This window comes from Strongylocentrotus purpuratus, unplaced genomic scaffold, assembly GCF_000002235.5.
Source record: "Strongylocentrotus purpuratus isolate Spur 01 unplaced genomic scaffold, Spur_5.0 spur5_scaffold_21, whole genome shotgun sequence".
In the NCBI taxonomy this organism is placed as follows: Eukaryota; Metazoa; Echinodermata; class Echinoidea; order Camarodonta; family Strongylocentrotidae; genus Strongylocentrotus; species Strongylocentrotus purpuratus.
The window spans coordinates 35,819,030-35,832,735 of NW_022145607.1; the positions used below are offsets into that span (position 1 = coordinate 35,819,030).

The window sequence follows — 13,706 nt, forward strand, 5'->3', positions numbered from 1 at the left end:
TCATCAGGTAGACAAAGGAACATCCCTTCACTGCTATTATGTAAAAATGTGTAGAACAGGTGTCAAATGCATATTCACCTATTCTACACATTTTTACATAATAGCAGTGAAGGGATGTTCCTTTGTCTACCTGAGGAATTGTATATTTTGTCCACTTTCTTTGTCCCTCATTTTCATAGTGTCAGCCGCCATTACCAGTGTCCATTGAGTATGCTAAATATTATTACTGCTTTAGTTCAGAGAATGCCATGCACCTGACGGAGTTCTTGTGAAGCTTATGAGCACCCCCCCCCCCAGGTATGCTTGACAAAGCACTTTAGAGCTCCCAGAAACCATGGCAACCAAATTGCTTTATATAAAGGCTTTTCTCAAGCAAATCTCTTCAGATGCTTTACCAGTTTAGTTTCTTGAGAAAACCCTTTATCAAAAATAGGAATGGTGAAGTTTCATTTATTCAGTGTGCACTCTAATATAATGGATGTTCATTTTTCTTGTATTATTCAGAAAATCCCTTATGACATGAGAAAGACATGTTCATGTATTTTGTGTGTTCTTAGATGCCTTGCGAGCTCACTTTCATAAGAAAAATAGTTATTAGATTAGGAACACTACAAGGGTTTCTCTCCTTTATGTGTTCTAACCTGGCTGGTAACATCCCCTTTATAAGAAAAATTGTCTTATTACAATCAGAACATATTTAGGTTTTTTTTCTAGTATATGAATGTGTCCTAATAAGAAGATTGAGATCACCTTGTTGAGTAAAACTCTTATCACAATGGGAACATCGATAGTGCTTTTCTCCACTGTGTGTTCTAAGGTGACAAGATCATTCTTTTGAGAAAACCCCTTATCACACTGGGGACACTGGGTTTCTCTCCTGTATGTCTTCTTAGGTGGCTAGTAAGTCCAGTCTTTGAAACATCCTTTATCAAAATAGGAACATCCTTAAGGCTTTTCTGCTGTATGTGTCCTTACATGACAGGTAAGATTACCTTAGCAAGTATAAATCCCTTATCACAATGGGAACATATATAAGGCTTACTCAACTGTGTGTTCTTAAATGTCTAATTAGGGCACTTTTATGGGAAAATCCCTTATCACACTGGGAACACTAAAAGGGTTTCTCTCAACTGTGTGTTCTTGAATGTGTAATAAGGTAACATCTTCAAGAAAAACCCTTATCACACTGGGAACACTTGAAAACTTTTTCTCCTGTATGTGTTCTAAGGTGCCTAGTAAGATCATTATTTTGAGAAAATGTCAAATGACAATGGGAGCATTGATAAGGCTTTTCTTTGTGTATTCTGAAATGGCTTAAAAAGTTACTTCTTTGAGAAAAACCCTTATGACAATGGGAACACTTAAAAGGTTTCTCTCCTGTATGTCTTCTATGGTGGCTAGTAAGCTGTGACTTTTGAGAAAACCCCTTATCACAATGGGAACACTTAAAAGGTTTCTCTACACTGTGTGTTCTTGAATGTGTAATAAGGTTACTTTTTTGAGAAAAACCCTTATCACACTGGGAACACTTGAAAGGTTTCTCTCCTGTATGTCTTCTAAGGTGGCTAGTAAGCTGGGACTTCTGAGAAAATCCCTTATCACACTTAGAGCACTTAAAAGGTTGCTCTCCACTGTGTGTTTTTGAATTTGTAATAAGGTTACTTTTTTTTTTAGAAAAACCCTTATCACACTGGGAACACTTAAAAGGATTCTCTCCTGTATGTCTTGTAAGGTGGCTAGTAAGCTGGGACTTTTGAGAAAAACCCTTATCACACTGGGAACACTTAAAAGGTTTCTCTCCACTGTGTGTTCTTGAATGTGTAATAAGGTTATTTCTTTGAGAAAAACCCTTATCACACTGGGAACACTTAAAAGGTTTCTCTCCTGTATGTCTTCTATGCTGGCTAGTAAGCTGGGACTTTTGAGAAAACCTCTTATCACAATGGGAACACTTAAAAGGTTGCTCTCCACTGTGTGTTCTTGAATGTGTAATAAGGTTATTTCTTTGAGAAAAACCCTTATCACACTAGGAACACTTAAAAGGTTTCTCTCCTGTATGTCTTCTAAGGTGGATAGTAAGCTTGGACTTTTGAGAAAACCCCTTATCACAATGGGAACACTTAAAAGGTTTCTCTCCTGTATGTCTTCTAAGGTGGATAGTAAGCTGGGACTTTTTAGAAAACCTCTTATCACAATGGGAACACTTAAAAGGTTGCTCTCCACTGTGTGTTCTTGAATGTGTAATAAGGTTATTTCTTTGAGAAAAACCCTTATCACACTGGGAACACTTAAAAGGTTTCTCTCCTGTATGTTTTTAGAAAACCCCTTATCACAATGGGAACACTTAAAAGGTTGCTCTCCACTGTGTGTTCTTGAATGTGTAATATGGTTATTTCTTTGAGAAAAACCCTTATCACACTGGGAACACTTAAAAGGTTTCTCTCCTGTATGTCTTCTATGCTGGCTAGTAAGCTGGGACTTTTGAGAAAACCTCTTATCACAATGGGAACACTTAAAAGGTTGCTCTCCACTGTGTGTTCTTGAATGTGTAATAAGGTTATTTCTTTGAGAAAAACCCTTATCACACTGGGAACACTTAAAAGGTTTCTCTCCTGTATGTCTTCTAAGGTGGATAGTAAGCTTGGACTTTTGAGAAAACCCCTTATCACAATGGGAACACTTAAAATGTTTCTCTCCTGTATGTCTTCTAAGGTGGCTAGTAAGCTTGGACTTTTGAGAAAAACCCTTATCACACTGGGAACACTTAAAAGGTTTCTCTCCACTGTGTGTTCTTGAATGTGTAATAAGGTTACTTTTTTTTTAGAAAAACCCTTATCACACTGGGAACACTTAAAAGGATTCTCTCCTGTATGTCTTGTAAGGTGGCTAGTAAGCTGGGACTTTTGAGAAAACCCCTTATCACAATGGGAACACTTAAAAGGTTTCTCTCCACTGTGTGTTCTTGAATGTGTAATAAGGTTCCTTTTTTGAGAAAAACCCTTGTCACACGGGGAACACTTGAAGGGTTTCTCTCCTGTATGTCTTCTAAGGTGGCTAGTAAGCTGGGACTTTTGAGAAAACCCCTTATCATAATGGGAACACTTAAAAGGTTTCACTCCTTTATGTCTTGTAAGGTGGCTAGTAACCTGGGACTTTTGAGAAAATCCCTTATCACACTGGGAACACTTAAAAGATTGCTCTCCACTGTGTGTTTTTGAATGTCTAATAAGGTTACTTCTTTGAGAAAAACCCTTATCACACTGGGAACACTTAAAATATTTCTCTCCACTGTGTGTTCTTGAATGTGTAATAAGGTTACTTTTTTGAGAAAAACCCTTATCACACTGGGAACACTTGAAAGGTTTCTCTCCTGTATGTCTTCTAAGGTGGCTAGTAAGCTGGGACTTGTGAGATAACCCATTATCACAATGGAAACACTTAAAAGGTTTCTCTCCACTATGTGTTCTTGAATGTATAATAAGGTCCGTGCTTGTAAATATTGTGCGTTGGGTACCTTGGGAGATGCAACTGTTTGAAACGAATTATTTTTATGGCTAAGCTCAGCAAGGAAAATAAAATTAACACATTAAACTGCAAAAGAACATGGCATATGTTGTCAAAGACTCACCAATAAGATGTATATTAGAATGACTAACATGTATATCACAACTGATTTGCATAAATTTGTGTTCGTGATGTGTCTGTGTGTGTGCATGTGACAAAAATAAACAGACTGGACTATGTGTGATATTATTTTACAAAATGTTTGCCACCAAGCAACAGAACACGAGTATGTGGAAAAGGGGTTTAACTGTTTCTTTCATATTGATATGTGAGCAGCATTTCTCATAAGGAAATGGTGATCTTTCACTTTTTTCTTGCATGGCAATTTTATTTTCTTAAAGGCAACCTTCATAGATTGTCATATATGCCTAATGTCTTTAACTTTATATAGCATTATTCATTATCCCTCATTGTTGGGTTATAAATTACAGGTACCTCCACACAGCAAATTCTAGAGAAGGATGCTAGATTGGCCATGCTTCTCGGAATGAAAAACATAATTGATCCAGGTAACAGAGACAAATTTGAGAATTATTTTGGTATTTAAAACACAATAAAAGGTCTAATTTCCAAAAAGTTGTACTCTTTTCTTAAGTGATTAATTTCTTTAAACTTAAGCATGTAGCTATAATTACTGAGAAATTACAATTAAGATACAAAATAATGTCCTTTATACAAAATAATTGCGTTCTGTAACTTGTAAGGTGCACATAATTGTCTACTGTGTGCTAAGCAAACTTGTCAATAACATACTTTTGCTGATCTTCTTTATTATTGCACATGCACTGCAAGAATAAAAGAAGTGCACAAAATTATTAATTATGTGGAAAAATCTTACATTTGAACTTTGGGGATGGATAAATACATGTATCATCAAAAAGGTTTGTGTTGCCCACAAATGTTTTCCCCACCAAAAACAAACAAAAAGTCTTAATTTTCTGTGATTTTAATGATTTGTAAGTTGAAATTTCAAGGTCGAGGTTGTATAGTGGTGATTTATATATTTTTTTGTCTCCTTAATTTATGTATGTCTGTTGTACAATGCAGAGATGGAAGATGACAGGGATAAACCCTCATTGCCCCCTTCCACCCAAGCCGACCCACACAAGTACAGGGAAAACCCTGGGAAGATCCCAGATGCTAACATCTGTAAGTGGATATAACTGGCTAAGAAGTTACTTGAAAAATTTTGCAGCATTTGAAGTATCCTGCACTATATTCTCTCTCTCTTTCCCAATTAAACACTAATTCTTAAATAAGTGCAATACCATGTACTTTCATGATGTTTTGTTTAAATGACAGATGATGTACTTGATCAAGAAGACGGTGCCATGATGAAAGAGTCGGCCCCACCCTTGACCACTGAGATGAAGAACTCCCGTCCACTGGTCAGTAAGTCTACTGGTCAGTCACAAACGGTCCTCCGTGTATGCCACCCGCCACAGTTAACACATCAGCCTGCCAGTGCCAATGCATCACGTACCTCCAATCTAAGTAAGTGAATATGATCAATTTATAGATCTATTCCAGTATACTGACTATATATATCTCTTCAACGACTCCAACGGGTACGTTGATAAGGCAAGTACTTTGCTGTGTATACCTAGCATAGCAATGTGCTTATCACAGATATACATCGTTAGGCTTGGCGCGCGAGATGTGATATCGTAGCATTCGTTCGACTGCATGCATTGCGCAATACACAAGTGCGATGTTGCAATTACCGTTGCGTATGGAACGCTGCCATGGACAACAATTCGCTTACTGTTGACACTTGCAATCGGCACACGTCAGTGTGGAGAAGACATGTGCATCAACAGTAGGTGAACGTTCTAGCGCGACGTTCCATAGTCACCTACGTACGCTACGCTCGTACGTGGGCTATGCGATACACCCATGCGTGACGTTGAAAAGTTGTCCACAGTGTTGTGTATTGCACATTGGCGATTTTTTGCCCGTAAACTTAATGCGTCGCACAAGCATGGCTAAACTATCTTGCAAGCTGTCTTACCGGATTTTTTTTTTTTCCTTACAACTATGTCGAAGATTTGGGGTGCGCCCTATACACGGGTGCGCCGTATACACAGCATTTTACAGTAAGTCCGAAGAGCTTTATGACCCCCCCCCCCCCCAATCCTTCTGATAGATTTTGTACTGCACCAGGACCAAATTTCTCAGGTATGAAGTCAATGACATAGAATTTCAAAAGAAAATTTCCCCCTAAAACTGATGTTTTGTTGGTCATAAATTATTTTTTACTTAAACATTCTTTGCCGTGCCTTGTGACCTATTTGAAATAATGCCAGTAATTTGATCCTCTTCACATAGTTCAAAAATAAAGTTTTGATGTGACCAAGTGCCATTACTTAGAGATGACCTTTTAGGGGTGTGGCATACATGTATGAAAGCACATGACCAACAAAAGTCTAGAGTCATTTGAAAGCTAATTATTTTATCAAATTAACACAGAGATCCTAATCCAGAGTATAATTGGCGTTAATCAATTTTCCCCCCAATACACATATGCCTGCAGTGGTCGAGGATCAGATCACCACGTTCTTGGAGATGGAGAGCCATTGTGAGCAAATAAGCTCCCTTCAGATGGAAGTCCAGAGGCTGAGGGAGGATCTGCGACAAGAAAAGGCAGACAAAGCAGCTCTCAAGGACGAAGTAATTCGGCTAAAACTCTACATCGTCGATCACTGTCTTAAAGAAAAACGAGGACAATGTAAGAGGATTACAGTGATAAGTCTTATCAAAAGTACATAATATGTATTACTGTTTCATTTTTTATTTTATTAAGTTTCTTTTTGGCCTGGAAAATTTGCTGTTGTGTTGTTTTTGTTTTCTTTAACTTTAAGACCTGAATTTTAACATTTGTATTTAAAAGTGGAATTTTATGTATTTGCCAAAAGCTGGACGATGTTGACAAATTTGATTGTACTTCTCAGTTGAAATCAATCCCATTTGATTTTAGTGACAATGTGTTCTTGAAACATTGAATGCCTAATGCTGACAAGTTGCTAAGCACCAATGTTTACCCAAACATTGTTTTTTTTTCATTGTCTCTGTAGCCCATCGCACCAATGACACACCCTTCCTGGAGGTAGGCAGCTTTGGTTAGTAAAGATTTTAGGCTTTCATACAACTTGTCAAGTAATCACACAGAAAACAATATAAATGCTTCGGCTTGAATATTCCACAAAGGGGTGCTGTCATGCATGAATTGCACACAACATATTATACTTGCATACTTAAAATGTAATTAACTTATTCTCATGATGAAATTTGACAAATGAAACACCATGTACAGTTCCAAATTTTTTTCATGACAAACAATGTTTAAACTTAATGATAGAAATCAAGACAGTTGTTTTAATGATGGATATCCTTGGATCTGTCAAGATTCTTCACCACATACACTTTCTTAATTGTGAGGTTTTTAATTAAAATTACAGAGATTGCTGATACTGCTGCAACGGACAAACCTGATCAGACCTTTGCATCTTCCACACCTGTACCACCAGCAAACTTTTTTTTGCGCAAAATGAGCAAAAATTGGCACCCCGTGAAAATTTGCACTGTTTCAGTAACTGATATTTCCAACAAAATGTTGAGTAACAGCACATCATATTAAACAGATTTATTTTCAGTTCCTTCATTAAATTTTAATCCCTGAACAGGTAGAATACTTTCATTACTGCGTACACATAATGTGTGTTGGTTGTATATTTCAGAGACAGAAGAGGACACATCCAAGGACTTGCCAGCTTTGCCTCAGCCCCCACCTTCTTTCCCGACTCGAGCCACCCCTCAAACTTCCAAGACAAAGGCCAGTCCTACGAGCAATCAAGAAGCTGTTCCTCAGACCCCACCTTATGCACCGACTCTAGCCACCCCTCAAACTTCCAAGACAATTAAGGCCAGTCCTTCGAGCAGTCAGGAAGCTGTTCCTGAGACCCCACCTTCTGCTCCGACTCCAGCCACCCCTCAAACCTCCAAGACAAAGGCCAGTCCGAGCAATCAGGAAGACCAGGAAACGGTACACTTATTCAGTTACATTTATTTACTAAGTTTTTCAAATTTGTACACGAGCACATTGATGTTTTTCTGCATGCAAACACTGAAATTAGATAGATAGATGGATAGATAAATGGTATTTATTGATTCATTTCCATGTATCGCAGTTACAAGTAACTGAATTGTGCATGAATAAAACATTGATGGTGAAGACAATTATACATTTCAAGAGATATCACAGTAAAAAGTAACTGAATTGCATTGCACATGAGTAAATTGATGCATTTAAAAGACATCTCAAAGTCATTATGCCTTTCGGAGGCATGTTTTCGGGTTGTCCGTCCGTACATCCGTACGACTGTACGTATGTCCCATACTCATTATCGCGTTATCTCAAGAACTGACCAATGGATACTCACCAAACTTGGATAATGTATGTATCTTGGGGTGATGATGAACTGATTAGATTTTGGGGTCATACGGTCAAAGGTCACAGGGCTCATATATGTAAAAAATAGCTCATTATCACATTATCACGTACTAGATCCGATTGATGGATTCTCACCAAACTTGGTTCATGTATGTACACTACCGCTCTAGGGAATTGGCATCGGGTAAAGGGAAAGGGAAGAAAGGAAAGAAACCGCGGTTTTGAACCGCGGTATATTTTGTCCGGTTCAGCATGAAACACGATGCTTTAGCCTAAAAAGCATCGTGTTTCATGCTGAACCGGACAAAATATACCGCGGTTCAAAACCGCGGTTCCTTTCCTTTCTTCCCTTTCCCTTTACCCGATGCCAATTCCCTAAAGCGGTAGTGTATATACCTTGGGGTGCCAATGAACCGATTAGATTTTGGGGTGATGAGGTCAAAGGTCATATATCCAAAAATAGATGGTTATCGCATCATCTCAAGAACAGATTGATGGATTCTCACCAAACTTGGTTCATGTATGTCCCTTGTGCCAATGGTCTGATTAGATTTTGGGGTCATGGGGTCATGAGGTCAAAGGTCACATGGTTCATTATATATATGCAAAAATAGCATATCGTATTATCTCAAGAACTGATCAATGGATTCTCACCAAGCTTGGCTCACATACGTATGTATCTTGGAGTGCCAATGAACTAGTACAATATAGAGTCATGAGGTTCAAAGGTCACATCTCTCAAATCACATGTGATATAAAAATAGCATAACGGTGGAGGCATCATTTCGACCGTGCAGTCAAGATCCATCTAGTTTTCATATGCACTGTATGAAATGTGCATAAACTTCAGTTAACTCAAGTTCTGTACAGAATATTCAACTCTTGCACTTATAAATTCATCCGAACTATTGTACAGGGTGGCCAAAAAAGAGTGCTGCAAAACTGACTCTTAAAGGGATAACAGTCAAGTGTCTAAATCCACGAAATGTACTTGGAGCTTCCTCATTTCTCTTCTACCGTATCTTATAGCTTATCATAAAAGAGGAATAATGTCGGGTTAGATTTTTTCAAACATCCCTTGAGTATGAAGATAACTATCATTAACAATCGTTTAGCTCAAAAGCGTTTATAAATGCTTTTAATTCTACACACTGTTCTACGTAAATTAGTTGTAAAACTTGCTTTTTTAACCAGGAAAGCAGTGCTCTTTTTCAATGAAACTTTCACAGACAATTCCCACATATCTACGAATGATTTTAGTATAGGAATTACGTCTCAGGTGTCATTTTTAGCAAAGTCAAACACTTGGGTGTTATCCCTTTAATTACAAAGACCTGAATGAATGCATAAAATTATTGTTTATAGTATTTGAAAGAAAAACACTTCAAATTTATTTACCACCAAAATCATCAATTTTCATGCGATTTTTTTTCTTTTATTCTATGGTAATTTTTCATTGAAAAATTGCGATTTGCCAATTTGTCTCCTTTTCCAAGGGAAATTAGACTTAAGGAACAGAAATGGCTGGGCTAGCCTATAGAAAACGAAGATAAAGAGTGAATACTACTGTTTGTAACACCATTTGCAAAGTTACATAATAAATGCCTATGTAGTATTCAGTTTTTGTCTTCATTTTCTATAGGCTTCTAAAGGCATTTCTATTGGAAGCTTACTGTTTCTCATTTAAGCATGATTTCACTGGGAAAGACACAAATTTTGCAAATCACAACTTTTCAGTAGAATAACCATAGAATAAAAAATCTTTATGAAAATTGATGATAGTGGTGCCAAATAAAAATTGAAGTGTTTTTCTGTCAAACACTAGTAATTTCATTCAGTCATTCATGTCTTTGTATTAAATTAAGAGTTGGTTTTGCAGCACTCTTTCTGGGCTACCCTGTATATTCCTGTACATGCAACAATTAGAAAACCACATTATAATTTACCAAATTTAGAAGAGCTCAATCAGAAATGTTCCATTTATCTCTATATTCCAAGACAAATACTAATAGAAAATTCTGATTCAGACATAGTCAACTCTGCCCAAGTCAAATTTCTTGGGACTGAAGGAAATGCTTCGACGTAGTGAAATTCGACTTGTAAGGGGCCACAAACAATAAAAGCATGGGAGCCAGTAAACTTGAGACCTTCGACTTGGCGATTTTTTGACTTATGCAGAGTTGACTGTATTTAAAGGTTGAAGCCTTGGATACCGTCAAAAATGACATAGTCTAATAACATTGTCATGGTGATGTCGAATCTACAAAAATAAAATTTACGAATAAAATATCTAAACTGATTGGTTTGCTGTTGTAATATTTGCTATTTTTGCAGAAACTGTTGGTGAATGATCCATCGGATCCAAATCGATATGCGCACATAAGAGTATCCAGGGTGGGCTACAGGACGATGGTCCACAAAGCCTCAAGGGCCAAAGATGGTGCGAAGAAACTGATGAACAATGCACTGGACCTCGTGTTTTCAAGAGAACAGCTTGCTGCATCCAGTGGGATGGGACTGAGGAAGGAGAAAGATGCTGGAGCCACAGTACCGCACCCACTGGATGCAGTGAAAATAGCTGCAATTCTTGGTGAGCAATAGTGTCTCATTAATCCAATATGCCAAAGTGATACAATCTGAAGGTGCATTACACAATGACCTTAGGGTGTGTATGTGATCGCAGCATCTGGCTACCAAATCATGTAAATTATCACATTGTTTCATATTTCCTGTCAGTTTGTTTTAAAATGTTAATAATTTTATCCTGTTGCTTTGCACACTTTCACTTGATGTTGATCACTGTCTGGGAAATCAACAATACGGGTGAAAACCGTGTCCCCATAATGGCAAAACAAAAAGGAGTCACTGAAATCTTTTCAAGCCCCTCCCCCCCCCCCCCCCCCCAAAAAAAAAAAAAAAAATCCCATAATGTGAAGTATAAAATGTAATTCAATAGGTGTATAGTGAGATTTTGCGAATGGCCTCAAAAATACGCAACTGTAAACTAAGATTCCCCAGCAGCTTTCTCCTATCAGAATCAAGTTACTTTACACTGTTAGATATTGTGTATGTGTAATATATTTAAACATACATTTGTGGTTCAAATGACACAATTATGAAGAGTTTTTATGATATTTTGCGACACAACATGATTATTTCACTCTTTTTATGTCTTGCAGACTTCACAAAATCCTTCAGTAAGAGCCAAGGCTGGGCGCTTCCTATGGACAAGGAGCTCCGGAGGATTGTCACCAACAAAGTGACTAATGCTCGAAGGAAGTGAAACGGAAACTATCTATGTATCTTCTCCCATTTATCTTTCCATTTCTCTCTATCTCTTTCCATTCTGGTGCACTCCTGCAGTTTTAGTCAGCTCCAGCTTTTAATGTTCCCTTCCCAGTTGCTTTTATGCTTCCATAATGGATAGCCAGAAAGACATTTAAAGCTAGCAAAGACATTTAAAGCTAGCAAAGTAGTTTTGTAGTTTTGACATAGCTCCACTGTTGGTACTTCATTTTAATTGTAAGCATGTAATTGGTTCTTGGGAAGTCATTACCTTTGTCTATTGCAGAATATAGTACACCTGTTTTCAGATGATTGAAAGCTCATGTCATATCCAAAATGTGCTTTAGAGATTTCTTTTCAACTGGAGGTTGGTAAGTTTGAGATTATTTTCAACAAATTTTAGAAATCTGTTACTATATGGATTTTTTGTAATTCCTTTTTGTACGTACACGAGTATGATGTATGTTTGTACTGAGCTTGCATGCGAAGACATGTTTTGCCCTCGCATGTGTGATTGATGCACGATCCGATCTTTGAACAGGGCATCTTGCCTGTTCGGATAAAGAGGAGCTAGACTGATAATCTAGCCGCAGCTCGATTCTAGTCTCTCCGCGCCAGTTGTTTTTTTGCGGATCGGCAGGCCTTGTTCAAAGGCTACATGCGTACATTTGTTGACATTGTTGCTGCGCTGCGCTCGCTGCTGGTGTACGTGTTACTATGACCAGCGCCAGCCCACTCACTCCCCGCACATTGTGGGAGCGCCCTCGCCCTGGTACGAGGTACCGCGGGGCTGGCTGCTGGTGTTATAAACATGCTTGCTTTGGCGACAACATTTCTTCAAAGAAAGAGCTTAAATTTCTGGATTTTATCCGGATCTCACTCTTCGTTTTTATCAACATTTGTGAAAGTTTGAAACCTGGCATCGAAATCAAAATCAAGGAAACAAATTTTTCCGACCGGAATATATAATCTTGAAGTTGAAAATCAAACTCACAATGGCCTATGCATTATTTGACAGTTGCAGCAGTACAGGTTCACGATCGTTAAGCCTATTAACGTGATTATTAAAAGGTGAGAGAATTTTCCCAAAATACGTTTTTTAATGAAAAAATACGATTTTTTCCTCCTAAGAATACTTTTTGGGGTTGATGAAGGTTGTAGTAGAAGTTAAACAAAAATTACTGCAACATCTTTTGATGATAAGTTATCGATAGAACCTTTATTTATAACACAAGTTGACAACAGTTGCTGGATAAAGAGTGTCCAAATTAGTTTAAGGAGCAATATACATGTATGTACAACCTGTAAATTTGTATGAAACAAATACATTTCACATTATTTTATATAGATGTTTATGATTCTTGCTTTGTGTTGGTGGTGAACATGTGTGAATAGAGGCATAATGGAATGTGAGCACTGATACATCTGAAACAAGCAAAAGTGACACACTGAGACATGCACACATACACAAGGTGACGTTTTCCATTGTTTGATATTGGATCGGTTGGTTTAAATGTTATTTGTATGAGGAATATATTAGGAAATCACCATTCCTGGTAAGAAGCTCAACCAACATCGCAGGAATCAGAGCAGTCAACTGAAGAACAAGCAACAAGAGCTGATGTGCCAAAGAAGGTTACCACTGCACTGGACAGCCGTGACTTGATTACTTTAACCCATTGCAGACAAGCTGATTTTGCTATAACCACACTTGCCATAGACCCCAGCCCAAGTATACTCGGTACTCATCTTCAATGATTTAAAGTGGTTTTGTACTTGCATGCTAAGCAGTCGCTGATGACTGCTTATATATAGAGCTTCGATAAAAGCAGTTGGTAACGAAGGTTTGTCCAATAAGCAGTCGAGAATAAGCAGTTCCTGAGGAAGGCTTAGCTAATTTGCATATTAACTTTGCTGTGGGAAGGCTTAGCGACTGCTTATAAGCCTTCGAGGACACTGGAAGGCTTATAGAGCTTCAAATGTAAGCAGTTGAAGGCTTTATTTAGAGCTTCAAAAACAAGTAGTCGAAGGCAGTTCCTGAGGAAGGGTTAGCTAATTTGCATATTAACTTTGCTGTGGGAAGGCTTAGCGACTGCTTATAAGCCTTCGAGGACACTGGAAGGCTTATAGAGCTTCAAATGTAAGCAGTCAAAGGCTTTATTTAGAGCTTCAAAAACAAGCAGTCGAAGGCTTATTTTAGAGCTTCAAAAACAAGCAGTTGAAGGCTTATTTTAGAGCTTCGAAAATAAGCATTCGAAGGCTTATTTAGAGCTTCAGAATAAGCATTCGGTAGCTAATTTGCATATTAACTTTGCAGTGGGAAGGCTTAACGACTGCTTATAAGCCTTCAAAGGCTTAAGAAGACTATTGACACATATATTGTGGATGAAGAGCTGTGAAGGCTTAT

At 37.9% G+C, this 13,706-nt stretch overlaps 2 protein-coding genes across 3 annotated transcripts; one reads left to right on the top strand and one right to left on the bottom strand.

Moving 5' to 3' along the window:
- Positions 1-1,936: 1,936 nt before the first annotated feature.
- On the bottom strand, positions 1,937-3,542 carry LOC115928053 (zinc finger protein 84-like; the record flags this gene model as incomplete). The annotated part of the gene is given in 3 exon segments (XM_030994662.1): positions 1,937-2,183; positions 2,324-2,820; positions 2,823-3,542. Coding segments are annotated over 3 exon segments (1,374 nt in total), but the record flags the coding sequence as incomplete, so codon positions are not given.
- A 433-nt stretch (positions 3,543-3,975) lies between these two features.
- Positions 3,976-12,307, top strand: LOC105438999. Of its 2 annotated transcripts, XM_030994660.1 has the most exons (8): positions 3,976-4,073; positions 4,612-4,713; positions 4,867-5,058; positions 6,098-6,292; positions 6,639-6,683; positions 7,302-7,606; positions 10,349-10,604; positions 11,194-12,307. In XM_030994660.1, the coding sequence occupies exons 1-8, from the start codon at positions 4,040-4,042 to the stop codon at positions 11,295-11,297; spliced, it is 1,233 nt and encodes a 410-aa protein (XP_030850520.1). In that variant the 5' UTR covers positions 3,976-4,039; the 3' UTR covers positions 11,298-12,307. The 2 variants fall into 2 exon arrangements, with proteins under 2 accessions (XP_030850520.1, XP_030850521.1); XM_030994661.1 differs by lacking the exon at positions 4,612-4,713.
- The last annotated feature ends 1,399 nt before the right edge of the window (positions 12,308-13,706 follow it).